Raw genomic sequence first — 23,608 nt, forward strand, 5'->3', positions numbered from 1 at the left:
GAAAATAAAAGAAATACGCTGCGGTGTAAAGTGCAGAAAGACGAACGGCGATTAGATGCTTGAGGAGGAGCGAGAATAAGAGAGGGCAAAAGAAAGGGTGGAGATGATTGATAGAAGAGGGTGAACGGGGAGAAGAAGGAAGGAAATTGTGAAGCGCGGCTTCATTTTGCTGGCATTGCCCGATTTAGTTTAGCGTGTGCCCAACACGTGACCAAAAGTGCTCGACCACTCTAAACCTTCACAATCCGACTTACGTGCCTCCGTCCCCTCCTCCCGTTGCATCTGCCATTGCTCCCTCTACACAATGGCCTCCGCACGCTCTTTGATGCGCCTGGGTTCTGGACGCTCTGTGGCATCTGCCACGAGGTCCATGACCGCCCGCACCTTTTCCTCCGCCTCCCTTCAGTGTGCCCCCAAGGCCTCGACAGCACCGGGCCCGGAACCTCAGAACATGCGCCAGGCGCAGCGCCCGCGTATGTGCAATGAACCAGCCGATAGATAGAATACAATTGAGCTAACCGAACCCTGTTTTGCCAGCCTCGGGACCTCTACGTGCCCCCGTGGTCAACCCTACCGACAAGTACCAGCCCATGGCCGACAGCCTCCACGCTTATGGGCAGTACGTTATGTCTTGTCTGCCCAAATACATCCAGCAGTTCACAGTCTGGAAGGATGAGCTCACCGTTTACACCGCTCCCGCCGGTGTTGTTCCCGTGATGAGCTTCCTCAAGAACCACACTGCTGCCGAGTTCACCCAGATCTCCGATATCACGGGTGTCGACTTCCCCACCCGCGACCAGCGCTTTGAAGTCGTCTACAACCTGCTCAGCGTTCGCCACAACTCCCGTATCCGTGTCAAGACCTACGCGGATGAGGCCACCCCCGTGCCCAGTGTGACTGGTCTCTTCGAGGGTGCTCTGTGGTACGAGCGTGAGGTGTACGACATGTTCGGTGTGTTCTTCTCCGGACACCCTGATCTGCGCCGCATCATGACCGATTACGGCTTCGACGGCCACCCACTGCGCAAGGACTTCCCCTTGACCGGTTATACTGAGCTGCGTTACGACGAAGAGAAGAAGCGCATTGTTATTGAGCCCCTTGAGCTCACCCAGGCCTTCCGCAACTTCGAGAGCGGCTCTACTGCCTGGGAGCCGGTGGGTGCTGGTGAAGACCGCACTCCCGAATCCGTAAGTCATATTCTCCCCGTTACTAAAAGACAATATCCTGACCTGTTCAACTATAGTTCAAGCTTCCGACCCCCAAGCCGGAGGAGAAGGAGGAAGAAAAGAAATAGAGAGGGCCTGTATGCGTATCATTTTCTTTGCCATGTTTGTATGTACATATCCGTCAGTGTTAATCGATGGTCTTTTTTTTGGTCCAAGCAATATATCCAGCAATGTAGTGCACGTAGCGGTTAATTTGCGTGAGTTCAATCATAAAGTTAACCTACCATGACTCGGACTAAACGTCTTATTTTCTTCATAATTGGAATGTACGTACAAAAATATAGCCTGAACCAGATATCAAACCGATTGATTCGCGATGGCCATTGCAAGCGTCTGTCTTGGCATCGGGGGTCCGCCCAAGAAAAAAAAAATTAAGCTACACCAACATCCGACGATCAACACGACCCTCGAAACTGCCCACTGTTTTTTTGTTCAACGAGCCATAAACTCTTTGACTCGATTATCTGAATACCACACATCTCCATACACTCCCACCATCGAAAAAATGCCCAAGCGCAAGCTCGAAGAAGTCAGCGGCCCCGCGCGGTCCAGCGACACCCGCAAAATGTCCATTCACGGCACCCGGTTGACGCAAATGTTCGAGAACGGCGTACTGATGATCATGCGTGGTCTCAAGACATCGCGCGGCTTTGAGCGACAAAAGCTCAGTCGGCGAGAGAAGACAGCGAAGCAGCAAAAGGACGATAAGGCGTTGGCACGACTAAAGGAAGAAATCGAGACTTTAAAGGTTTGTAGTTATTGCTACTGTGGACAGCTACACGGCTTTGCGGAGGGTCCTGGCCCAGGAGTTCGATTGCTAATATTCGTTTCAACAGGGTCTCGATTACCATGTCACATCCGAGCGATACCTGTTCAAGCAACTTATCAGAACGAAACGGATCGCAGAAACACGGACATTCGGGGAGTTCCAGGCCGTCAAGAAAGTCTCCCAGGATGGACCGAAGAGCACCGCCGAAGCCAATATCCTAGCACGACTATTCAAATCCACTCCAGTGCAGAAGGAAATGCCCGGGATTATGGCGGGCATTCGGAAATTACTTCGAATCGACGAGGCGCCGTCTAGCGAGGCAACAAAAGAGGCCAGCAAGAAGGATGCACCAGCAAAGAAGGCACGGAAGGAAACCAGCGGATCGGAGTCTGAATCAGAGACAGCGACGACAAAACCCCGACGCGGCGAGCAGGTCTCCCGCCCCGCGAACGACATGGATATCTCCGGCTCAGAAGAATCCGGGGACGAAGACCTTTCACAATTTAACGCGCGACTTGGACCGGGATCAGACTCTGAAGCGGATTCGGAATCTGGCGACGAGGAAGACCTCGCCGCAGACGATATCTCTGACTCTATCTCTCGCTCCCCATCACCATCCTTCTCTGCGGACTCCCCGCCACCTAAGAAAGCAAAAGGAACCAAGGGTTCTACTGAAGCTTTGACAACCACGACGTTCCTGCCGTCTCTAATGAATGGCGGTTACTGGTCTGGCTCGGAAGAAGCTACTGATGAGGAAGATTCCGGTAAGAAGCCTGTTCGTAAGAACCGAATGGGTCAGCAGGCGCGTCGGGCTCTGTGGGAGAAGAAGTTTGGAGCTACTGCAAACCATATCAAGCAGGAACAGCTGGCTGCGAAGTATGGTGGTAGAGATAATGGTTGGGATACGAAGCGCGGTGCAACTGACGGTTCGCGAGGTGGGAGAGGAGGGAGAGGAGGCAGACGTGGTGGTTTCGGCAGTGGGCCTGTGCGGCCTCAGAGAGATGGTCCTGCTGGGCCTCACTCTGGGCAGCATTCTGGTGGCAAGCCTAAAGGTGGTCCGCCTAAAGATGAGGGCCCGTTGCATCCCTCTTGGGAGGCAAAGCGGAAAGCCAAGGAGCAGACGACAGCTGCTTTCTCTGGAAAGAAGGTTACGTTCGATTAGGGTCATGGGCATTATGTATATCTACCAATCAATGTTTGAGGTTCGTTACAAGCAAACGAGCAGATATTACGATCTCCCCGTGTGATATAGGTTTAAAGTCACCCGACTCGGACAAAACAATTTCTTGCAACCTAAGAATTGATATATTGGGAATAAGCTGTGTACAATTTCCGAGAGTTCCACCACCCAGGCGCAATATATAGCAGTGAAACATAAACAGTCGCAAGATGGTATACCAAGAAAACGAAAATCAAAGTTAAAAGACCCAACCCAAACATGTTGTATAGATGGATTGCTGCTTAAGCAACAAAGCACGATAGAAAAAATTGATCATGGATCCCTCATGAAGTTCAGCCAGTGAGGGGGGTCAGATCTGCCACCGGGGGCCTTCATTTCAGCACCAGGCAAACCATTCGATTGACCCTGTGAATCTGGCTCGAAGCAAGGAATAGCAGTGAACTCGCCCAATTCTTGTGGGAAATTGGAAACGAAATGGTCGAAACCAAAGTGTGGCATCTGCGAGAGGGACTGCTGAGAAATGGAGAAAGTGTCGGGGAGTGGGACTTCGCCTTCTGGAATGCTTCGATCGGGTGCAGCAGGTGTTGGAACAGCGCCCCCCACGCTAATCATGGCCGCGGAAGGAGGTGTGAGGGACATGTCATGAAGAAGAGTAGAAGGACCCGCCATGGTAGGCGCTTGAGAAGGTACGCTTTGCTGGACATTTTGCTCACTTGAAGCATAAGTTTCCTGCTGTTGCCACGCGAGCGTGGACGGCGAGATAGGTCCTGCTTTCCAAAGCATTTCCCAGTTTTTGAACCGGTCGTAGGCGGATTCGACAGCACCTCCGCTACTCATATCCGGTTGGGCCTCGCTCCATGCTTCGAGACGGCGGATGGCACGTTCGAGCGCTTCTATGACACTAACAGCTGAACGGGCTGAGCCAACTCCCATAGACATAATCTTGATTAGGGAAATTCCCTGTTCAAGAGCAGCACCGAGTCTTTCGGTTCGTTTGGTCAAGCCCTGAGCCAAAATGACCAGCAAAGCTGCACGGCATGAACTAAATTCGGTAAACGAGGCTCGCGCGAGACCAGTCTCGTCACGGAGCAAGCGGCACAAATCGATGATTTCCAAAGCTGCTTCCACACAGTCCGTAACAAGAGTCGCACGGTTCTTTGACAAACCAGATAGAGCGGCGGAGCCCTTGTACGGCGGGCCTTGAGAGGGTGTTTGGTAGATGCCTTTGATATTACTGAAAAGGAAAGGTCGTCCAATAAAGACTCGAGTCAGACAGTAGTCTAGCTTGAGATGGACATTAGACCTGAAAAGTGGCCCTGCGGGATTCAGATCGCGACAGGTGATCTCCTCCGGTAGCGTCGACCACCAATCAACGAGATGTTTCCGGAAATTCAGCAATCGTTCTAGATAGTCCTGCTGTTGTTCTTTGCGGTATTTTCGCAATGAGGTAATTTCATTTGACACCTCGCCAAGCTTCAAAGTCAATGTTATGAGTGTTACCATATTTGTATGGTTTGAGGGCTGATGGATAGGCATCAATCCGGGGAAATCGACCGGCAGGGGAGCATCAACGTCGCGATCTGACAACGATGACGGTCTGCCGTGTAGAATGCTTACACGCTTTTCAATAGTAAAAGCTGTCCAGAAAACCCGATTTCGTACTTCAATCATGCGCGGAGACAGGCCTTCGCCGTGATACCTTCGATGCATTCCATTTTGAATAGCCAATTTCAGTGCTAGGCCAAAGTATGTGTAGCATAAGCCCGAAGTATCCAATGGAAGCAAGTATGTCCCAATAAGTAGACAAGCTTGCACACTTCGAACCGAAGCGGTGGCGATGATGTCTGGTAAAAGCCTCGAGGCAAATTGGTAGAATGTGAGTCCGACCTCATCCTCCGAAAAGTGATGATCCTGGTTTGCTGTAGAACCCGAGGGCAAGCAATTCACTGGTGTGGATGACTCCATATGGGCGAATTGAGTGCCCACCGCCAGAACCATAAGAATACAGCACACCGCGCCTGCATCGTCAAATGACAAACTTTCAGGGTCGGTGTAACAGACGCCCAATTTCTCAATTAACCAGTCTTCCTCAATGTAGAAATTATTGGTTTGTGCGTATTTGAAGAAGATCTGGACAAGGAAATCGGCGACATAGCGCGGCGGCAGACATGTAATTGAAGAAGATACCTGAGGTGACGCGGACTGGAGTTGTGTACTTCGCCATCGTTCTTCAAAAGGCTCAACTTCAGAAGTTGCCTGCGGGGTCGAGTTTAGAATGAGTGGCTACGCTCACCGACAATTCACGGAACTTACCTCGGGTGCTGCAGTCTTCATCCACTCGTCGATTTTCTTCCGGATCTTCATTGTGAAATTCAAATATGAAAATTCCCCGGAATATTCTGAGAAATGGTGTCAATCAAGAAATATCCAAATACGTTCTCCGGAGATCAACATACCGGTTGTGTTATCGGCCATAGCCTTGATTGTAAAATCCTCCTCATCAATGGCAAGATCCTCTAGCTCATTGGGGTCTTCCCGGGTAGAAATCGCATCGGACTCAGAATCGCGGTGTTTGCTCTTTAGATCCTCTGCAGCCTGGCGCAGAGACTGAATATCAAAAGTGATATTGGGTATATAGTGCGATAGGAGACGTTCCATCAGGCGCACCCGTTCTGCCTCGGCGATGTCATTTCGACTCTGGGCGGCTGCTCGGTCCAAAAGTCTGGTATCAGGGGTTGCGTCATCAGCGGTCTTGATGATGATAGGGTATGGTTATGCGGTAGACCTACGAGACAGACGTTGACCGCGTCTTTTCATTGGGGTCAATGTGGGTAAAATTGCATTGGCGGCGATATCGCAGACATCTCCGGCAGGGCACACCTCCTTCGCATTTCTCTTTCACCCGGCGACAACCATCGCATCTGTGTAAAACCGATCGTGTTAGAGGACCCGATTTAATTTATATATTAGGGCGATAGCATACGCTCGAACAGCTCGCTTGCGATTTTCTTCGGCCACACGAGGACGTTTTTGCTGGGCGGGCGTCGGGGTCGAGTCGTCCATTACCGTGACAGCGAATCAGGGCATTGTCCAGAGAAAGGGGAATAGATAAAGAGATTGAAAATAAAAAGGAGTTGTCAGACCGGAATATCCTAGGTTGGAAAATGGCCATGTGAGGAGAAAAAGGGAAGGCTAATCGATAAAGGCAGATATCCCCGCATCCCGGACTCAATTTGCTCCGCGCATCGGCTTGGGGTTCGCGGCTACGTCGGGATCTTTGGGATCTTTGGGATCTTTGATCACTTTTACAACCTACATACATACGTCTTTCCCATGCCTGGCAGAAAATGGGAGTTGGTTTGAGGGTCCAAAATGATCCCATGGAGGTTTAATAATCGTAATATGACATAAGGTGACTCGAGTGTTGAGACCAGCTAAAGCGATGCCAGTGGCTTGATGACTTGTTATTATAGCTTACAAGAAAGTCTAGAAGTGTGTGTAGTGTTAGGTTAATGATTTTCAATCGTGATTCTAATCATCTGTACTGTTCGTCATTCCAATGCAAAAATACCGAAAATTTTTAGAACCCATCAACATGAGTCCCAAGCTCCATCTCAACGCCAACATCAAGCACCTTCTTCCCGACAACAAGATCCATCAATCCCATACCAACACATTTATAGATAACATTACAACCAGCAGGAACATCAACTGCTGCCTCTACAATCCCCTCAGCCCCCAAAAGATCCCCCATCTCAATCAATTGCTCCTCCCCGAGACCAGCAGTAATCAACTCCCCAGCCTCCTCAAGACAAGCCGTCTTTGAATCAACATAAACCTTCCCACCGCCCGAAAGCAACGTCTCAGTATCAATCTCATGCATATTCGGCTTATACGAGCCAATAAGCGAGATAAACCTCTGCTTAGGATTCTTCTGCAGCGCCGCATACCCGAAATTCGGCACCGTAGCAGGCGTACAACTAAAGATAACATCCGCAGCCGAAAGTTCCTCCCCAAGCCTCTGCTCATAATCATCAACACCCTCCTTAGCAAGCGTCTCAAAAACAATGCGTGGATAAGTCCCCCGCAACTCAGAAACAACATCCCTCTCCATCTCGGCGAGTCTCTTCGCACCGCGATTCACAAACGTCACCCGTCGCACCTGTTCGGGATAAAGTAGTAGCGCAAGACGCGCATGCCACTCTGCCTGTCGCCCGCTGCCGAGAACAAGCACGTTGTCCTTGCGGAGGGTTGTGCAGCGCACGAACAGGGTCATTGTTGCAAGTGCGGTGCGGAAGGCTGTTACTTCTGCTGCAGCTAGCAGGCCTTGCAGTCGACCTTCGGGGTTGAAGATATTGATCACGCCCTGGATTCCGGATGAACTTGCTGTTACCACTTTTATGCCGGTGGAGGCGGTGTCCGATACCGGCATGAAGATGCAGGTGTTGTCATTGCTTGTGGTGAAGACAGTGCGGAGGGGTTGGTGGATTTTTTTGGTTGATGCTGCGGTAGAGGGCTTTGATTCTTTGGTTATGCTGATTAGGGCGTTGCCGAGTGTTGTGATGAAGTCATGGCATTGGTCTTGTTTTAGACTGCGGAAGATTTTGGAGACGTTTGGTTCGGAGAGGATGTGCATTGCGGGTGATTGTGGTCTGTGAAATGCTTGAAGGACAGTATTGTTAAGTTTCTTTTATTTAAGAAATGAGATGCTTCTTGGGGGGATGAGTAGAATATACGAGGCAGACCATCGGAAGGTCCCTCCGACACATATAAAGTGACATCGGGAGGGGCAACCCTGTGGGGGTTACATTCCAAAATGATTCAACCTCAATCATGTCGGACATTATCAGATTATCTCTAGTCTGATTTCTTAATTTGATTGCTATCTTGACTGACAAAAAAATTTTCTTAAGGATAAAGCACTTCGTTTTCAAAAATTGGTTTCATTGATCATCATCAGAATGGACTTCTTAAGGTTCTCACAAAGCAGTAGCAACGCCATGAAAAATGCACCCAGCTAGACGCAAAAAAAAATAAAAGAACAATGCAGCACAACAGCCCGTGGGCTGCTAAGGAAAGACAAAACGATCTATGTAGCCTCCGAAAAGGAAAATCAGGACTCGGATCTCACTTGCTGCTGCTGAAAACGTTGCCAATCCGACGCTTCAACTCAGCGATCATAGCGATCTGAGAGTCCTTAGTACGGCCAACAGCCTCTGTGTTCTCGACGGCGCGACGGAGCAAGAAGCCCATGCATTCCTGAACCGAGCCCCAGGTCAACAACTTGAAGACGTTAGGAGCATCGATGGGGGTAGCGCCAACACTGTCCTCAGCACTCTCGAATCCTTGAAGCAACTCGCAGCTAACCTCATCAGCCATACCCTGAAGCTGGGCATAGCTAAGATCAACACCGTAGTCCTCGCCACGGGTAGCCTGTTGCATGCGCAGAGCATGAGCCTTGCGAACAGACTCACGGTTGTGAGTAGCAATGATGACATTCACGGGCGGGAGTTCAGTAGGGGTGTCCTTTGAGGGTGCCTTGAGCATAGAGTTGTACTTGCGAGTGAGGAGGGACTCGACGACTTGATCATAACACTCATCAGTCTCCTCCTTCTCAGCCCAGACGACGTGGCGGGGTTCAGTCTTCATGTAAGCGCCGCGGACGAGCTTCACGCCAAGTGTGTATCCCTCAGCACGGGCAATCTCAAGGTGGCTGGCAAGAGTGGCAGGGGTAGAGCGCAGATAGGCTTGGTAAGTTCCGTAAAAGATGGCACGGCCGGGAGTCTGCGAGTTGCAGTATTTCTGGTACTTCATGATCCAGGCCTCAATGCCAGGCTGGACGGCCTGCTCTTCGGCGTCGACCAGCAGGCGGACGCCACGGGAGATGGCGAGGTCGCAGACCTTCAGGATAGAGTTGTCCATGGTCTCAGTGGGCATAGTCTGCGACTGCAACAGGCGGAGGGCGTCGGTGCCCATTCCAGTGAATTTCAAAGCAACAAAGTCGCCGGGTTGTGCCATGTCGACTGTCTGGAGTGTGCCTTCCATCCAAATCTGAATCTCAGCTAGAGCGGCCTTTGCGTCGTACGCAGAATCCGAGTTCTCGTCGACAAGGACCTCTCGGGCATATCCCAGGAGTACACCACGGCATCCGAGAGCTTTGATTTGGTTGATCGAATTTTGGACTTCGAGTTTGTTCTCGCCGGCGTTGAATTGTTTATAGATGGTGTGCTTGACAAGCATGTTCAGCAATGGGTTTTTGGAGACATCCCAGAACGCATTGCGAGGGTGAGCCAACAAAGACAGGGTGTAGATGCATGGCTTGAGAAGTAGAGTTGATGAGGAGACAGACAGAACTAGCAACGAGCGTAGGACAGATGACAGCGGCAGTTTAGCCAGTGGTGCTGTCAGTGCCTTGCGGGGTAGCGGAGGCCGGGCTTTTGTTTGTGGTTGCCATACGTTGGAGGCTGAGACTGAGGCGACTGAAGATCGGGAGTTGCTGGTGTTGCTCACCAGTCTGGTAGAGTGGGCAGCGGCCTTGAGGGGCACACGCACGGAAGGTGCAGCCTTCATGGCTGACAGTTAGGATGTAGTATTTGAGATGATTAAGAATAGAGTATGGAAGAGAGTATGGAAGAGGGAGTAGCTCTGCAGTAAGTCAAAGGTGGGAGAACTTAGAGTGAAGGTCGAAGAAAGAGAGGAGCCACGGTTGAAGGCGACCTTTTAGATATGGCGATTATGTCGGTGGAACTCATTGGGTAAGAGGTAAAGAGCCGGTGGCAACCGCCAGGCACCGGTACGGTCAGCAGGCCCATCTTGACGGGCCGGGAGGGCTTGTCAGTTTTTATGTACTACAATCGATGGATTGACATTTCTATTATTCATGTGTTCTTTAAACCATACCAAGATATAGAATATAAAACTGTAGCGCCACGAGGATATCGAGGTACGATCGGGTAGGGAGATCATTTGTATCCGAGCGAGATTGAATGACGCTTTGATATTTGCCTCTTTACCCTTGCAATCTGCAGCCAACAGTAGGTTCGCAGATTTAACCCTGCCGAACGATCACGGGCCGGTTTGATATTGGACGGGGCCACTGATAAGCGATAAGCACAATCTGACCGGGCCGGTCTCTCTGCACGCGTGACTCGCTGACTCGCTTCCGGTTACTTTCGGTTTAGTGCTTCCCACGAATGTTCCAGTATGGTGCTTCAATGTGTTTCCAAGTGGGTATGCATTCAACGTTCTAAGATTTATATCTGATTTTATTTAGGGCCACACCTGGGCAGGCCCGCCTCTTTTACCCCGGATTCTCCCCCATCCGCACACCACGTGATTCCAGTGGCAAACGGGGAGGCAAATGTTTAAAGTCAAATTGGCGCACCAATCGCAGACCACCCGGTGATTACTATAAAGAAAGTTTAAGCTAAGCAATAGAACAGCGCTAGAAGCTTTGAGGAATATTTATCGAGAGGCAATTTGTCAAGGGTAAGATAAGAGCAATCTGACATGAAAATCCTGCAAAGATATGCACAAAATCAAAAAACGATAAGGCAAGAGCCAGCGAGACCAGGCTAGAACCAAAGCCAATGTGGGCGCCAATCATCTCTAGAAACTCAATCACTGCTCCCACGATGGCGCGGTCTCTATGGAACGTTGGGCATACGATTTCACACTGTTTGAGAAATCCATGGGCTCTAAATCACTGATTGGCGGAGGAAATTCATTTCCCCTTAGGTTTTTATTATCTTTCTGGAGAATATTATCTCCTAATGGAGCAGCAGTATCAAGGCGTACATTTTTATCTCGTCGGCAAGGGGTCCCGAAAAGATAACGGTTTGAAGCCTACGGAGTAGCTTTGTCGTATAATAAACATTATGCCTTTCCTCGGATATTTTAAGTTGCTTCATAGGTTTCTACGTTGCCCAGAATTGCCCCTTGTGTCGCCGTTCCTCCCCTCTCCCCCGAGTTGCGTCCTATATTGGCAAACATTCCTACCTCGCTGCCTTCGCGCACCATGAAAGACGACTCATCTAAGAGTCTCGAGGCCGGGATTCGTCCCGAGTCCCCGTATGATGACCCAAAAGCCATACAGGGAGAGATTACAGGCGCTCACAACTCAAGCACTAAGCGTGGTCTGAGCTCGCGTCATGTTCAATTCTTGGCTCTGGGTGGTTGTATCGGTACTGGTCTTTTTGTTGGCAGTGGTGCATCCCTGTCGACGGTTGGTCCTGGTAAGAATCCTGCAGGACAAGTCAACTTGATATGGGGTTAATATGTGATAGCTCCTTTGCTCATGGGTTATATTGTCATGTCAAGTATTGTGTACTTTGTCATGAACATGCTTGGTGAAATGACAACCTATCTCCCCATTCAGGGTGTTTCTACGCCTTATTTGATCACTCGGTTTACGGAACCCAGTCTTGGATTTGCTATTGGTATGTCCGAACCACTGTTAAAAGATTCAATAACCCGAATGCTAATCTAAATGCCCACCAGGATACAATTACTGGTAATTATCCCTTCTGTCAAGGTCCGCGTTCGTCAAACTAATAAATGCCACTATCTAGGTATTCATTTTCAATGTTGCTAGCATCAGAAGTCACTGCATGTGGCCTTATCATTGAGTATTGGGATTCACCAGTCAACGTGGGTGTATGGATCGCAATCATTCTCGTTCGTGAGTACACAATGTGCCCACAGTCCAGTATTTTGATATTCTCTAACGCAATCACTCTAGTCGTCCTCCTTCTAAACATCATCGCGGTCTCTTGGTACGGTGAAGCTGAATTCTGGTTCGCATCACTTAAGATCATTGCGATCCTCGGTCTAATCATCTTGGGCGTCGTACTGTTCTTCGGCGGAGGTCCTAACCATGACCGCCTCGGCTTCCGATACTGGAAAACACCCGGCGCATTCGTGGAACCCTATTTGGTTCCGAACATCAACACAGGCCGCTTTCTGGCATTCTGGACCGCTATGATCAAGTGCGGATTCTCCTTCATTTTCTCCCCAGAGCTGATCACTGCTGCTGCTGGTGAGGCTGAGTCGCCACGCCGTAACATTCCCAAGGCATCAAAGCGGTTTATCTACCGTCTATTCGCATTCTATGTCCTGGGTAGCTTGGTCATTGGTGTGACGGTCGCATACAACGACAAGAACCTCCTGCAGGGTGTTGCGAGCGGTGGTTCTGGTGCTGGCGCCAGTCCATTCGTTGTCGGCATCCAAAATGCTGGTATTTCTGGATTGAATCACGTTATCAATGCTGCCATTCTTACATCTGCCTGCTCCTCGGGTAATTCCTGGCTCTTTGCTGGATCTCGCACACTTTACTCGCTCGCCGGCGAGGGACAGGCTCCTGCATTTTTCCTTCGCTGCAATAAAAATGGTGTCCCATACAATGCTGTGCTGGCCACTTGGGCAATTGGTCTACTCTCCTTCTTGAACCTGTCTAACTCCGGTTCAACCGTGTTTTATTGGTTTACCAATATCACCACAATTGGAGGTTTCCTCGCTTGGGTCATCGTGGCAGTGGCATACTTGGTACGTTAAATTGCCTTTTACTATTCCTTTCATAGATCACCTTACTAACAACATGTCATTTAGCGTTTCCGCAGCGCTTTAGATTTCCACGGGCTGCTCAGCTCACGGCCCTTCATTACTCCTTTCCAGCCATACGGCGCTTACTTCGTGATGGTATTTGTATCACTATTGGCTATTACCAACGGCTATACGATATTCTTCCCAGGCTCATTCACCGCGTCGGACTTCCTTGTTTCCTACATTGTCTTTGTGATCTTCTTTGTGCTGTACTTCGGGCACAAGTTCTATTACAAGACGCCATGGATAGTCAAGGTCTCAGAACTTGACATTTTCAGTGGCAAGGACGAGATCGACCGGCTTGAAGAAGAGGAGGTCGTACCGCAGCCACGCAACTGGCTCGAGCGAGTGTGGTGGTGGATTGCATAGTTTGTGTGGTCTGCTGTTATTTTTGGAATGATCCTATCTGGATGGTGCTTTTTGCTGCGTATATGATATTATGTCGTGGAGGGATAGATATTAGTATAGAATATATCAACCAAGGGAATTATAGATAATGTTTTTCTGTGGATTTTGTACATTGTATACATTTAGCGCCGATCAGTGGGTTTGATTCTATAATTTCTTTCTCTAAATCTCTAAAACAACTTAAATCACCACGATCAAGCTTATCTATATTTGCGGGGAATATCAATTGTTTAATTATCTCTTCTAGTATCTCTTGACTAATAAGAACTTGAATTTCCAGGACAAAGGCCCGGTGAAGAAGTTGATTTCTCTTGAAGCCGCGCTGATAGACGCCGGCCCGGTGGGATCCACCCGGGACAACAACCGGCCACTGTTGATTGGCTGTCACCTTCAGCCAGTCCCAGGCGTTGTACAGTGCAGCTATGAGCTTCCCTGACCGGTAGTAGCCGGCCATTTTCACCATTCTTCCCCGCGTCTACTTCTTCTCCAAATCTTCCCTTTGCAATACTTGGAATAGTTGATTCATTATATTCGTTTCAAACTATCATAATGATGTCCTCTGTTCTGCGCGCCCGCGCGCCCATTTCGCGCCTCGCATGTCGCATTCCGAGCTCCAGCACACGCTCCTTGGGCACTTACGCCACTTTCAAGGTGCCCCAGATTAACAATGAACCTAATGTAAGTTCGGTATTGGAATTAAGATTGTTTCATCATTCAGGCTAATTTTGGACCTTAAGAAACACTATATTCCTGGAACCCCGGATCGCAAGGGCCTCGAGGAGGCTTTGGCTAAGTACACGCAGAAGGCTCCTTTGAACGTGCCTCTGGTTGTTGCGGGCAAGGAGGTAAGCATTCAGGAGCAACATATATACTGAAACAACAATTTCTAACACTCAATCAAACAGCTCAAGGGATATGAAACCTTCACCCAGTCTAACCCCGCAACCCATGCTCCTGTGGCAACTTATTCCAACGCATCAAAGGCCGATGTTCAGTCCGCCATTGATTCGGCTCTCGCAGCTCGCAAGTCCTGGGCCGAGACTCCTTTCTCCGAGCGTGCTAGCATCTTCCTCAAGGCCGCTGATCTTATTGCGACCAAGTACCGCTACGACATTATGGCCTTGACTATGCACGGACAGGGCAAGAACGCGTGGCAAGCTGAGATTGATTCCGCCGCTGAGCTATGTGACTTCTTCCGATTCGGCGTGAAGTACGCCGAGGAGCTTTATGCCCAGCAACCTGCTCACAACGCTACCGGTGTGTGGAACCGTCTTGAGTACCGCCCTCTTGAGGGCTTCGTTTACGCGATCAGCCCCTTCAACTTCACCGCAATCGGCGGTAACTTGGCTGGTGCACCCGCTCTGATGGGTAACGTCGTGGTCTGGAAGCCCTCGCCTTCCGCGATTGCCTCCAACTGGCTCGTGCACCAGATCCTGCTTGAGGCCGGTCTCCCTAAGGACGTCATCCAGTTCGTTCCTGGTGACGCCGCGGAAGTGACCAGCACCGTCCTTGAGAGCCGCGACTTCGCTGCTCTTCACTTCACCGGAAGCACTGATGTCTTCCGTATGCTCTACGGTAAGATCTCACAGGGCGTGGCGGACGGTAAATACCGCAGCTACCCCCGTATTGTGGGTGAGACCGGTGGCAAGAACTTCCACTTGGTGCACAAGTCCGCAGATGTCCGCAACGCCGCGGTCCAGACCGTGCGCGGTGCTTTCGAGTTCCAGGGCCAGAAGTGCAGTGCCACCTCCCGTGCCTACATTGCCTCTTCGATCGCCGAGGACTTCACCCAGCAGGTCGTCGCTGAGGTGCAGAAGATTAACGTTGGCGAGCCATCTGAATTCACCAACTTCTGCGGTCCCGTCATCCACGAGGCCTCATTCAACAAGCTGTCCGGTGTCATCGAGGAGGCTAAGAACGACCCGGAGCTTGAGCTGCTCGTCGGTGGAACTTACGACTCTTCCGCTGGATGGTACATCCAGCCTACGGTCTACCGCACCACCAACCCTGACCACCCTCTGCTGTCCCGCGAGCTTTTCGGTCCCGTTCTGGTCATTCACGCCTACAACGACGCCACCGACGCCGACTTCACCAAGATCTGTGACAAGATCGATAGCACCAGCACCTACGCTCTGACCGGCTCCATCTTTGCCCAGGATCGTGCGGCTGTCCAGGTCGCCGATGACGCTCTCCGCAACGCCGCTGGTAACTTCTACATCAACTGCAAGAGCACTGGTGCTGTTGTCGGCCAGCAGCCCTTCGGTGGTGCCCGTGCTAGCGGTACCAACGACAAGGCTGGCAGTGCCAACCTGATGTCCCGTTTCGTCAGCTTGCGCTCCATCAAGGAGGAGTACGTTCCCACATACACCGTTGCGTACCCCAGCAACGCCAACTAATGGATAACGCTCCCCCATCCCTGACCTTCGAGTTGATCTTGCGTGCTTTATGATCTCATTGGCGTCAATCTTGCATCTCACCCCGGCGTTTTCTTAAATTGTGTCCACGAATTTCCAAACAATCCTCAAAATGTATTTATTTCAAGTCTAACCAGACAATATGCCAAATGTACCAGCTATAACTTCAAAAACGATATATCATTATAAACATTTCACAGGCAATTTGTTCCCTTCAATCCGTCGCACAATTCTTCAAAAACTTCTGCATACTATCCATAGCCTTCGCCGCAAAAGACCCCATCTCATACTTCTTCCCAGTTCCCTGCGGGCCACTATCAAAAATCTCCATCGACAACCAACCCCGGAACCCCGTTTTCAGCACAGCCCTTGCAACATCCTCAATAGGCAAATATCCGCCGTCATACGGCATAGGCCTATAATCATGACTCCAGCGACCCCTCGCCCTCAGCCCACCTATGGTCTTGTCCTCCAACGGCGGCGACACCTTATATGCATCCGAGATTTGCAGCAGATAGATCTTATCACTGGGGATAGAGTTCGCAAGCTCATCCATGCTCGCCTCAAATCGCTTCTGTACCTCGGACTGCGAGACTGATTCAATCAGACCAGACTCGGTAGTCGGATCACCCCATTCATTGCCTGCAGTCTGGAACGTGTCCAAACACAACCCGCAATTCGGGCGATCTACAGCTTTCACTATCTCCCAGACTTCCTTCCACCCGGGCGCATGGGTCGACCAGCACCAGTTCTCGTAAGCGAGGCGGTAGTTACGTTTTGCGAGGATGTCGGATAAAGCGCGTAAGTCGGAGATGATCACATCGCGTTCTTTTTTGATCAAGGGTTCCGGTGTGTCTGTTGCTCCAACCTAGATATATTATTATTTTATTGGTCCCCTGAGTTTTATGGTGCTCAAGATATATATATCACTGTCATACCTGCAACAAATCCGTGCCCACAACATTCATAACCTCCATCCAGCCTATCGCTCTAGCATATGCCTCTTCGCGATCCACAGAGCCCTTAACCCAGCCTTCGAAGTTTGAGAATGGCTGCAGCATCATGATTTTCAACCCGTTTTCTTCGCATAGTTTGCGGATCTCCTCTGCCACAGGCATAATCGCAACGTAGTTGTCTGGCGCGATTGGATTGCCGGTGATTTGTGCGCCATACTCTAAGATGTCCGGGAAGGAGAGCTCGATTGCGCTGAAGCCAGCCTCGGCGATTGCTTCAAGGCGGCGCGGGAGTGTGTGGTTTGGGCTGCAGCCGATTGAGCAGGAAGCGTATGAGAGGGGGATCTTTTGGAGGCTTGAGTGGGGGATTGACATTGTTCGTTCCTTTTCCTAAGAATATGTCAAGCAAAAATGGTATGATGGATCGTGCTCTTGTTGGGGGCTGTTCGTATCGGCAAACAGGCACAGCTCACTGGACGATGGGGAGAGAGCTTCTATGAAAGATTGCCGTGCTTGGTACCATGGGAGATATATTTGCCTCATTTGCTTTTGATTCGCCCATTGCTTCTTCATTATGTGTCCATCGTGATGTAATTTTGGATTCTGCTCTTGGTCAGGGACTGTGTCGTCATAGGTGTATCATATCAGTCCATATCGAGCTTGGCCACGATCCGTCTTTCATACTCTACATCAATCAATTTTGCCTCACTTTCCTCTTCTTCCCAAACTTACTATCTATACAAGAGGAGGCGTACTCTGTTGACTGGTTCGTGGCGTGTCTGATTACATATTGACAATTCCCCGGATCACTGATCCGATCGCCACAAGCTTCTCGTTGAAGAAGAGCGAAAGTCATCTCAAGACATCTTTATGCGAATATCGCATATTTTGCACTTGAACTTTAAATCGTGACCCCTAAAAGAGCTAGTCTTGCAGAACCAAGACCAATTCACAATGCCGCCACCAATCAAAAGCATCGGCGTCGTCGGAGCCGGAAACATGGGCTCTATGATGACCCTCCGCTTCGCTGAGCTCGGCCTCCAAGTCTCGGTCTGGGATATAGAAAAGAAGAACGTTGATGAAGTGCTGCACTACGCAAGAGACGACAAGAGCATCACAGGCCGAGTCGAAGGATTCTACGACATCAACAAATTCTCCAAAAGCCTAGAGGGCAAGTCTGACCGGAAACTATTCATGTTTTCCATCACGCACGGCGAGCCCGCAGACGAAGTACTCCGCATGCTGAAACCTGATCTCAAAGAGGGCGATATCATCCTCGACGGTGGAAACGAGAACTACCGGAACACTGAGCGGCGCCAGAAAGAGTGTGCCGCCATCGGTGTTGCCTGGATCGGAATGGGCGTCTCGGGTGGGTATCAGTCTGCACGACGGGGACCTAGTCTCTCTCCTGGTGGGGATGCCGAAGCCATCGAGCGTGTTATGCCATTCTTGGAGTCGTATGCGGCGCATGATCCCAAATCTGGGGTTCCATGCGTGAAGCGTATGGGTCCTGCTGGATCGGGACACTACATCAAGATGGTCCATAATGGTATCGAGGGTGGAATGCTTTCTGTTCTTGCTGAGACATGGCAATACATGCATGAAGGACTGGCCATGGAGCATGGCAAAATCGGAGATGTCTTCGCTAAATGGAATGAGTCTGGCGAGCTGCGGGGTAACTACTTGATTAACATCGGTGCCGCTATGTTACACACAAAGAGAACACCAAAAGGTGACCAAAAGGGCGAGGGAGCTAGTCGGGATGATGGATATGTACTCGACGATGTGCTTGACAAGGTGGTTCAGGACGACGATGACACTGAAGGAACTCCACTCTGGTGTCTCATGGAGTCTGCCGCCCGACATGTCTCTTGTCCGACGTTAGCTGCCGCCCATTACATGCGAATCTCAAGTGGAAACCGCATAGAGAGAGCGCGTGTTGCGAAGAAGCTAGAGATGCCCATGCCGAAACCGATCGAGGGAACCCGGGACCATGCAGTGATCATCGAGAACCTACGACAAGCTGTGTACTGCTCGTTCCTGGCATCTTTCTGTCAGGGCCTGGAGCTGATTTCCCGAGCTTCAATTGACGAAGGCTGGAATGTCAACTTGGGCGACTGTCTTCAGATTTGGCGAGCGGGATGTATCATTAAGTCCGAGCACATCGCGGATCTACTACAGCCGCCGCTTGCAGCCCACAATGAGGTGACGAACACCAAGTTTGTAGATGCGGTCGCGCATGAGTTGCGCCAGAACTTCCACAGTCTCAAACAGGTTGTCATGGAGGGGACTATGTTTGATCAATATATTCCGGCTCTCTCGGCTACTCTAGAATATCTCAAGTATGAAGGTGGATTGGGACTGCCGACCAAGTTCATGGAGGCGCAGATGGATTACTTCGGTGCACACAGCTATAACAAGCCTGGTATTCCAGGTGAGGATCCAGGACCAGTTCACAAGGGGCCTCATCATTATGAGTGGTTGCCAGCTTAGATTGGTTCGAATGTATCACAGGACTCTTTGTGTCACCCCCAGATTGTATTTATTTTATCAACGTTGTACATGTATCCAGCTACACAGAATAGTAGTTTCAAGATGTTGCTACCCGATGATCAACTACCACCCTGATAGACATGTAGAGGTAAGAGGTAGATGTAGTTATTTATGTTACCGTTTTATAGATCACCCAAAAAGGCAAGTGGCGGCCTCAGGAACCTACTGCACGTGGGTCAATCGACAACCAATCGGAGAAGCGCAGGTTGGCCGCAGCCCTCAGAGATTTGAATATGGCGCAAGATGCGCCGGATCTTAGGCTTACGTTCATTCTCTTCTATATCGAAACCATTTCGTCGAATTGAGTCCGCAAAACAACTCGCTCGCAGAATGGCTTCTCTCCCTACCACATATGACGGTACGTGTACTTCTGCCTCTCACATTACTACCCCTCATACCCCCACTTCGATAGAAAGCTGACGATAGTGAATCTGACAGGGTCCGTCCCAATTGCTGTCATCGGCGGCACCGGTCTGCGCGAGTTGCCCGGCTTCACCCAGGTGGCCTCGCTGAATATCACAACCCCCTGGGGCGTTCCTTCCTCGCCCATCACTATTCTGCACCACGAGTGTAAGCACAACAACAAGGTTGTCGCCATCGCCTTCTTGAGCCGCCACGGCTTGCACCACCAGATTGCTCCTCATGAGGTTCCCGCTCGTGCCAACATCGCCGCCCTGCGCTCCATCGGTGTCCGCAGCATTATTGCTTTCTCCGCTGTCGGCAGTCTGCAGGAGGAAATCAAGCCCCGCGACTTTGTCATCCCGGACCAGGTCATTGACCGCACCAAGGGCGTGCGCCCGTGGACTTTCTTCGAGGGTGGCATTGTCGCTCACGTCCCCTTCGGTGATCCCTTCGATGAGGGTATCGCCAAGGTGGTGCGCGAGTGCGGACACAGCCTCGAGGGAGATGGTGTCGTCCTGCACGACCGTGGTACTCTGATCTGCATGGGTATGTAAATCTCTAACCCATTTTCACCACCAAACGTCGCTAATCATGTCTTTTTCATCCTCTAGAGGGCCCCCAGTTCTCCACTCGCGCCGAGAGCAAGATGTACCGCTCATGGGGCGGCAGCGTCATCAACATGTCCGTCCTCCCTGAGGGCAAGCTGGCCCGCGAGGCCGAGATCGCCTACCAGATGATCTGCATGTCCACGGACTATGACTGCTGGCACGAGGCCACCGCCGACGTCACCGTCGAGATGGTTATGGGCAACATGAAGTCCAACGCTGACAACGCTCGCCGTTTCATCACGGCTGTCCTTGATGCCCTGGCTAGTGAGGAGCACACCGAGCTTGTCCAGGCTAAGCACCTGGCTGGCGGTATTAAGTTCGGTATCAGCACCCCTCAGGCTAACTGGAAGCCCGAGGCTAAGGAGAAGCTGGACTGGCTTTTCCCTGGTTACTGGTAGATCTAGAAGCCTTGGGAGTGAGGCAGATACTGTTCTGCCTTCTCACTTGACGTACATCTGATGATAGCATATATGCATAGTTATGGAAGACCAATATGATAGACATGTTTAACACCAAAAGCCCTTATTCTGGGTTGGATAGTCAAATGGGGTAGATAAGATGGGTTCTTGCGTGGTAGTCTGGCACTTGAGATGTGCACCACGGCTCGAGCTACCAGTAAAGCAATACGTATTCTCAAATAATATCTTAATACTATGTAGGCACAGAAAGAGAGGTAGTTGTTAACGGTCAAAAAAACCAAGCTGAGCTTAGGGTTAGCTACATATACTAAACGGAGCTCCTTAAGATTCCGAAGCAAGATATTGAATCAAGTCTAGACGAGTCGTTACAGCGTACAAATTGTATACATCAAGAGTATCCGTTAGATCTCCAAGACAGGCCAATCCTACCAATTTGCCCTCTTTGTCCTCGCTGAGCTTCTAGGAACAAAAGTCCAATTACCCCCCTGCATCCGGCCTCGGGGACGAGCGCCCCTTATTTTCACCAGCGGTTGCACAGAGACTGCTAGACTCATCGGACCTGGGATAGTGGCTGGGTTAGGTTGGACTTCACGGCCCACACGTTGCCATCTTGAGGGTGGAGGGAATCTGGCGAGTGGTTAGTTGAGTATCTAACAGTAGTTATGGCCATAGTGATTCGCTACTTGGCTTTGTTTTGCATGAAGGAGTTATATTGAATGAAATAAATCAACAAGCTGCCCATGTACTTCAGAGGCACAAGTAACGTCATCTATAGTGGGGCCGTCAAGATACTTAGAGGTATATATAGGCTAAGGACAGTCATTATGAAGTAACTCAACTCAATCACAGCTTTTTTTCGCATCCTCATGAATCTTTCTCTCTCTATTTACATCCTAGACACTCTACTTATAATAGAGAAGAAAAAAAGAAAAGAAAAGAACAGCCTCAATCATGACCGAATCTAAATCCCCCGTCCGGCATGGAAACCAGGTGGAGTGCTTTCTGGACGGCCTGCCTCCTTCCACGAATAGGTACCCATATGAAGGGAAAGAGCAATTCGATCGAATCCTCAAATTTGAATTCGACCGTCTTCAACGCGCATTGAGCTGTCTCCAGTCTAAATCGATCGACCGCAATTCCCTCGAATTATCCGAATACTTTGTTATTGCCATTGGTCCCTCCTCCTTTAAGCAGGACTTTTTACTCTGTGAGACCAGCTCTGGTCTTCATCTCTCTTACCACGCAGCTCAACAAACCCTGATTGTCAGAATGACAACCACTGAACACGCGCAAGTTATCGGGGCATTGAACGCTGAAATCATGGCAATTTTGCAGCGGATGGATCTTTATCGAGCAGTCCAAATTTATGGAAATGTGGATGTCGACGTTAGCAACGGGAACGTGAAGCGGCCAGATTGGGGCTGGGGCCCCATTCGGCGTTCCGGTGGCCCTAAACGACCTGGGGTAGTTGTTGAAGTTGGAGTTTCTGAAACTACAACAAAGTTGCGCAACGATGCCAGAATGTGGGTGGACCCCGTTAAGGGTCAGGTAAACATGGCCATCACTATCAAGGTCGACCGTACAAACCCTAGGATCACACTCGATACCTACGAATGGGACTCACCTACTCAACGTCCCCAGGTCACACAATCATGTGTGATCGAAGAGACTAGCACCAAAGTTACAGTCTCTCAGTGCCCGATTACCATCCCCTTCAATTACATGCTCCAACGATCCCCCGAAATTCCCAAAGAGACCGAAATTCGACTAGAAAAACAGAACCTCATTGATATGGCAAGTTCTGTGTGGACCGCCCAAGAGGAGTAACTTTGGGGGTCCGTCTCTAGAGAAAATTGTCAGACTGGGATATGGCCCCCCTGGGCCCTAAACAGGAACCGAGGTTTTTGCTATGGTCTAGTGGTAAAATAGGCTGTATTTTTCCCACAAAAATCCCCAAGTTTCACATAGATATTAATCGACATCCTATTCATCATGAATATGTTTTTTTCTGGCCTTTCAATTGCACCCAGCGTAGATTGCCAATACATCCGCATGTACTGCCCCACTGGCCCCAACATTCTAGATCCTATTCTACTGGTTCTGCATTTAGACCTCACATGTACCTCCGAGATGCACCGCTTCACCACAAAACGCGAGGCATGTTAAACCTATTCTGGCCTAGGGCGGGGTGGGATTAGGCGGCCAGCCGTCCGTCTCGAACACTTAAATAGCGCCCAAGACAGCAAAGAGCTGCAGACCAGCCTTGTTTTGCCATGGGCAATGAGCAAAAGACAGTATGCTTGCAAGATCAAAATTCAATGTAGATGGCAAGGTGAGCATATCCTTTCAACTAGTGATGGTCCAAGAGGAATTGATGGAGTGAAAAAGCTGGTAGTAGTCGGGGGAGGTTCCCGAGGGTTAGGAAAGGACATGGCCATGGCGTTGCAGCTGGCAGCCAAGGGTAGGTAAGCAGCCATTGACAATGTAGAAACACGACTAATATAGGCGCCATCATGCACAGGAGCCAATATTCTTATTTTGGCCAGACACAAGCCTACTCTTGAGGCTGCCCACCAGGAGGTCCTGACAGCTCGGAAATCCACCTCACAAACGGTGGACGCCATCAGCGTCGACCTCATCAAGGCCGATAACGTAAGGAACCCAGCGTCACTGTATGGGGGTGGGCTAGTAAGGAATCGTTCGTACGTAGGTGGATGCGACATTAAGAAGCGTCGGCAGGGTCCCGGACATCGTCATCTGCTCGGCAGGGGCGCTCCCCAACACTGTGGGTTTCTCGCCGAGATCGCACCCAGCACTATCACCTCATGCCTGGAGATGAATTATTACACCCTCCGCTTTCCTCGTTGTTTTCACATCCTCGACGGCCGCCTTCGTTGGGCTGCCGGGATATATCGCCTATACACCCGCGAAAGTGGCTATCCGTGTCTTGGCCGACACCCTGCGTCAGGAACTGTTACTGTATGGCGATGACATGTACCACGTGCACTGTAGTTTCCCTGGTTCCTTCGTCTCGGAAGCACTGATGGAAGAGTAACGAACAAAACCGGAGTTGTTA

General features: G+C 50.3%; 12 protein-coding genes across 12 annotated transcripts; 8 read left to right on the top strand and 4 right to left on the bottom strand.

The window, feature by feature from the left end:
* The first annotated feature begins 266 nt into the window (after positions 1-266).
* Positions 267-1,389, top strand: N7537_006727 (complex I 30 kDa subunit family protein). Its single transcript, XM_056897784.1, has 3 exons — positions 267-473; positions 538-1,187; positions 1,244-1,389. Exons 1-3 carry the CDS (start codon positions 305-307, stop codon positions 1,292-1,294), a joined length of 870 nt encoding a protein of 289 aa, XP_056753569.1. The 5' UTR covers positions 267-304; the 3' UTR covers positions 1,295-1,389.
* Positions 1,390-1,731: 342 nt separating this feature from the next.
* N7537_006728 (BUD22 family protein) lies at positions 1,732-3,157 on the top strand (the record flags this gene model as incomplete). The annotated part of the gene is made up of 2 exons (XM_056897785.1): positions 1,732-1,974; positions 2,063-3,157. The coding sequence occupies 2 exons, from the start codon at positions 1,732-1,734 to the stop codon at positions 3,155-3,157; spliced, it is 1,338 nt and encodes a 445-aa protein (XP_056753570.1).
* Positions 3,158-3,487: 330 nt separating this feature from the next.
* On the bottom strand, positions 3,488-6,238 carry N7537_006729 (Zn(II)2Cys6 transcription factor; the record flags this gene model as incomplete). The annotated part of the gene is made up of 5 exons (XM_056897786.1): positions 3,488-5,431; positions 5,489-5,574; positions 5,632-5,897; positions 5,965-6,096; positions 6,159-6,238. 5 exons carry the CDS (start codon positions 6,236-6,238, stop codon positions 3,488-3,490), a joined length of 2,508 nt encoding a protein of 835 aa, XP_056753571.1.
* A 517-nt stretch (positions 6,239-6,755) lies between these two features.
* Positions 6,756-7,811, bottom strand: N7537_006730 (putative proline utilization protein PrnX; the record flags this gene model as incomplete). The annotated part of the gene is made up of 1 exon (XM_056897787.1): positions 6,756-7,811. One exon carries the CDS (start codon positions 7,809-7,811, stop codon positions 6,756-6,758), a length of 1,056 nt encoding a protein of 351 aa, XP_056753572.1.
* Positions 7,812-8,302: 491 nt separating this feature from the next.
* On the bottom strand, positions 8,303-9,745 carry N7537_006731 (proline dehydrogenase family protein; the record flags this gene model as incomplete). The annotated part of the gene is made up of 1 exon (XM_056897788.1): positions 8,303-9,745. The coding sequence occupies one exon, from the start codon at positions 9,743-9,745 to the stop codon at positions 8,303-8,305; it is 1,443 nt and encodes a 480-aa protein (XP_056753573.1).
* A 1,447-nt stretch (positions 9,746-11,192) lies between these two features.
* On the top strand, positions 11,193-13,144 carry N7537_006732 (uncharacterized protein; the record flags this gene model as incomplete). Its single annotated transcript, XM_056897789.1, has 6 exons — positions 11,193-11,409; positions 11,461-11,613; positions 11,675-11,687; positions 11,746-11,855; positions 11,916-12,718; positions 12,782-13,144. 6 exons carry the CDS (start codon positions 11,193-11,195, stop codon positions 13,142-13,144), a joined length of 1,659 nt encoding a protein of 552 aa, XP_056753574.1.
* A 588-nt stretch (positions 13,145-13,732) lies between these two features.
* prnC (delta-1-pyrroline-5-carboxylate dehydrogenase prnC) lies at positions 13,733-15,684 on the top strand (the record flags this gene model as incomplete). The annotated part of the gene is made up of 3 exons (XM_056897790.1): positions 13,733-13,861; positions 13,921-14,028; positions 14,089-15,684. The coding sequence occupies 3 exons, from the start codon at positions 13,733-13,735 to the stop codon at positions 15,577-15,579; spliced, it is 1,728 nt and encodes a 575-aa protein (XP_056753575.1). The 3' UTR covers positions 15,580-15,684.
* A 127-nt stretch (positions 15,685-15,811) lies between these two features.
* On the bottom strand, positions 15,812-16,925 carry N7537_006734 (sugar phosphate isomerase/epimerase family protein; the record flags this gene model as incomplete). Its single annotated transcript, XM_056897791.1, has 2 exons — positions 15,812-16,465; positions 16,536-16,925. 2 exons carry the CDS (start codon positions 16,923-16,925, stop codon positions 15,812-15,814), a joined length of 1,044 nt encoding a protein of 347 aa, XP_056753576.1.
* A 579-nt stretch (positions 16,926-17,504) lies between these two features.
* N7537_006735 (6-phosphogluconate dehydrogenase, decarboxylating) lies at positions 17,505-19,043 on the top strand (the record flags this gene model as incomplete). The annotated part of the gene is made up of 1 exon (XM_056897792.1): positions 17,505-19,043. One exon carries the CDS (start codon positions 17,505-17,507, stop codon positions 19,041-19,043), a length of 1,539 nt encoding a protein of 512 aa, XP_056753577.1.
* Positions 19,044-19,346: 303 nt separating this feature from the next.
* Positions 19,347-20,511, top strand: N7537_006736 (S-methyl-5-thioadenosine phosphorylase; the record flags this gene model as incomplete). The annotated part of the gene is made up of 3 exons (XM_056897793.1): positions 19,347-19,461; positions 19,542-20,051; positions 20,117-20,511. 3 exons carry the CDS (start codon positions 19,347-19,349, stop codon positions 20,509-20,511), a joined length of 1,020 nt encoding a protein of 339 aa, XP_056753578.1.
* Positions 20,512-21,483: 972 nt separating this feature from the next.
* N7537_006737 (uncharacterized protein) lies at positions 21,484-22,698 on the top strand (the record flags this gene model as incomplete). Its single annotated transcript, XM_056897794.1, has 2 exons — positions 21,484-22,330; positions 22,643-22,698. The coding sequence occupies 2 exons, from the start codon at positions 21,484-21,486 to the stop codon at positions 22,696-22,698; spliced, it is 903 nt and encodes a 300-aa protein (XP_056753579.1).
* A 270-nt stretch (positions 22,699-22,968) lies between these two features.
* On the top strand, positions 22,969-23,371 carry N7537_006738 (NAD(P)-binding protein; the record flags this gene model as incomplete). The annotated part of the gene is made up of 3 exons (XM_056897795.1): positions 22,969-22,997; positions 23,079-23,184; positions 23,243-23,371. 3 exons carry the CDS (start codon positions 22,969-22,971, stop codon positions 23,369-23,371), a joined length of 264 nt encoding a protein of 87 aa, XP_056753580.1.
* Between the last annotated feature and the right edge of the window lie 237 nt (positions 23,372-23,608).

This window comes from Penicillium hordei, assembly GCF_028827395.1.
Source record: "Penicillium hordei strain IBT 12815 chromosome Unknown utg000003l_segment0_segment0, whole genome shotgun sequence".
In the NCBI taxonomy this organism is placed as follows: domain Eukaryota; kingdom Fungi; phylum Ascomycota; class Eurotiomycetes; order Eurotiales; family Aspergillaceae; genus Penicillium; species Penicillium hordei.

Excerpts from the sequence above, each read along its gene's own strand:
- N7537_006727 (XM_056897784.1), top strand. The coding sequence starts at position 305 with ATGGCCTCCGCACGCTCTTTGATGCGCCTGGGTTCTGGACGCTCTGTG. Across the intron at positions 474-537 it reads GCGCCAGGCGCAGCGCCCGC|CCTCGGGACCTCTACGTGCC; the intron begins GTATGTGCAATG and ends CTGTTTTGCCAG. Across the intron at positions 1,188-1,243 it reads AAGACCGCACTCCCGAATCC|TTCAAGCTTCCGACCCCCAA; the intron begins GTAAGTCATATT and ends GTTCAACTATAG.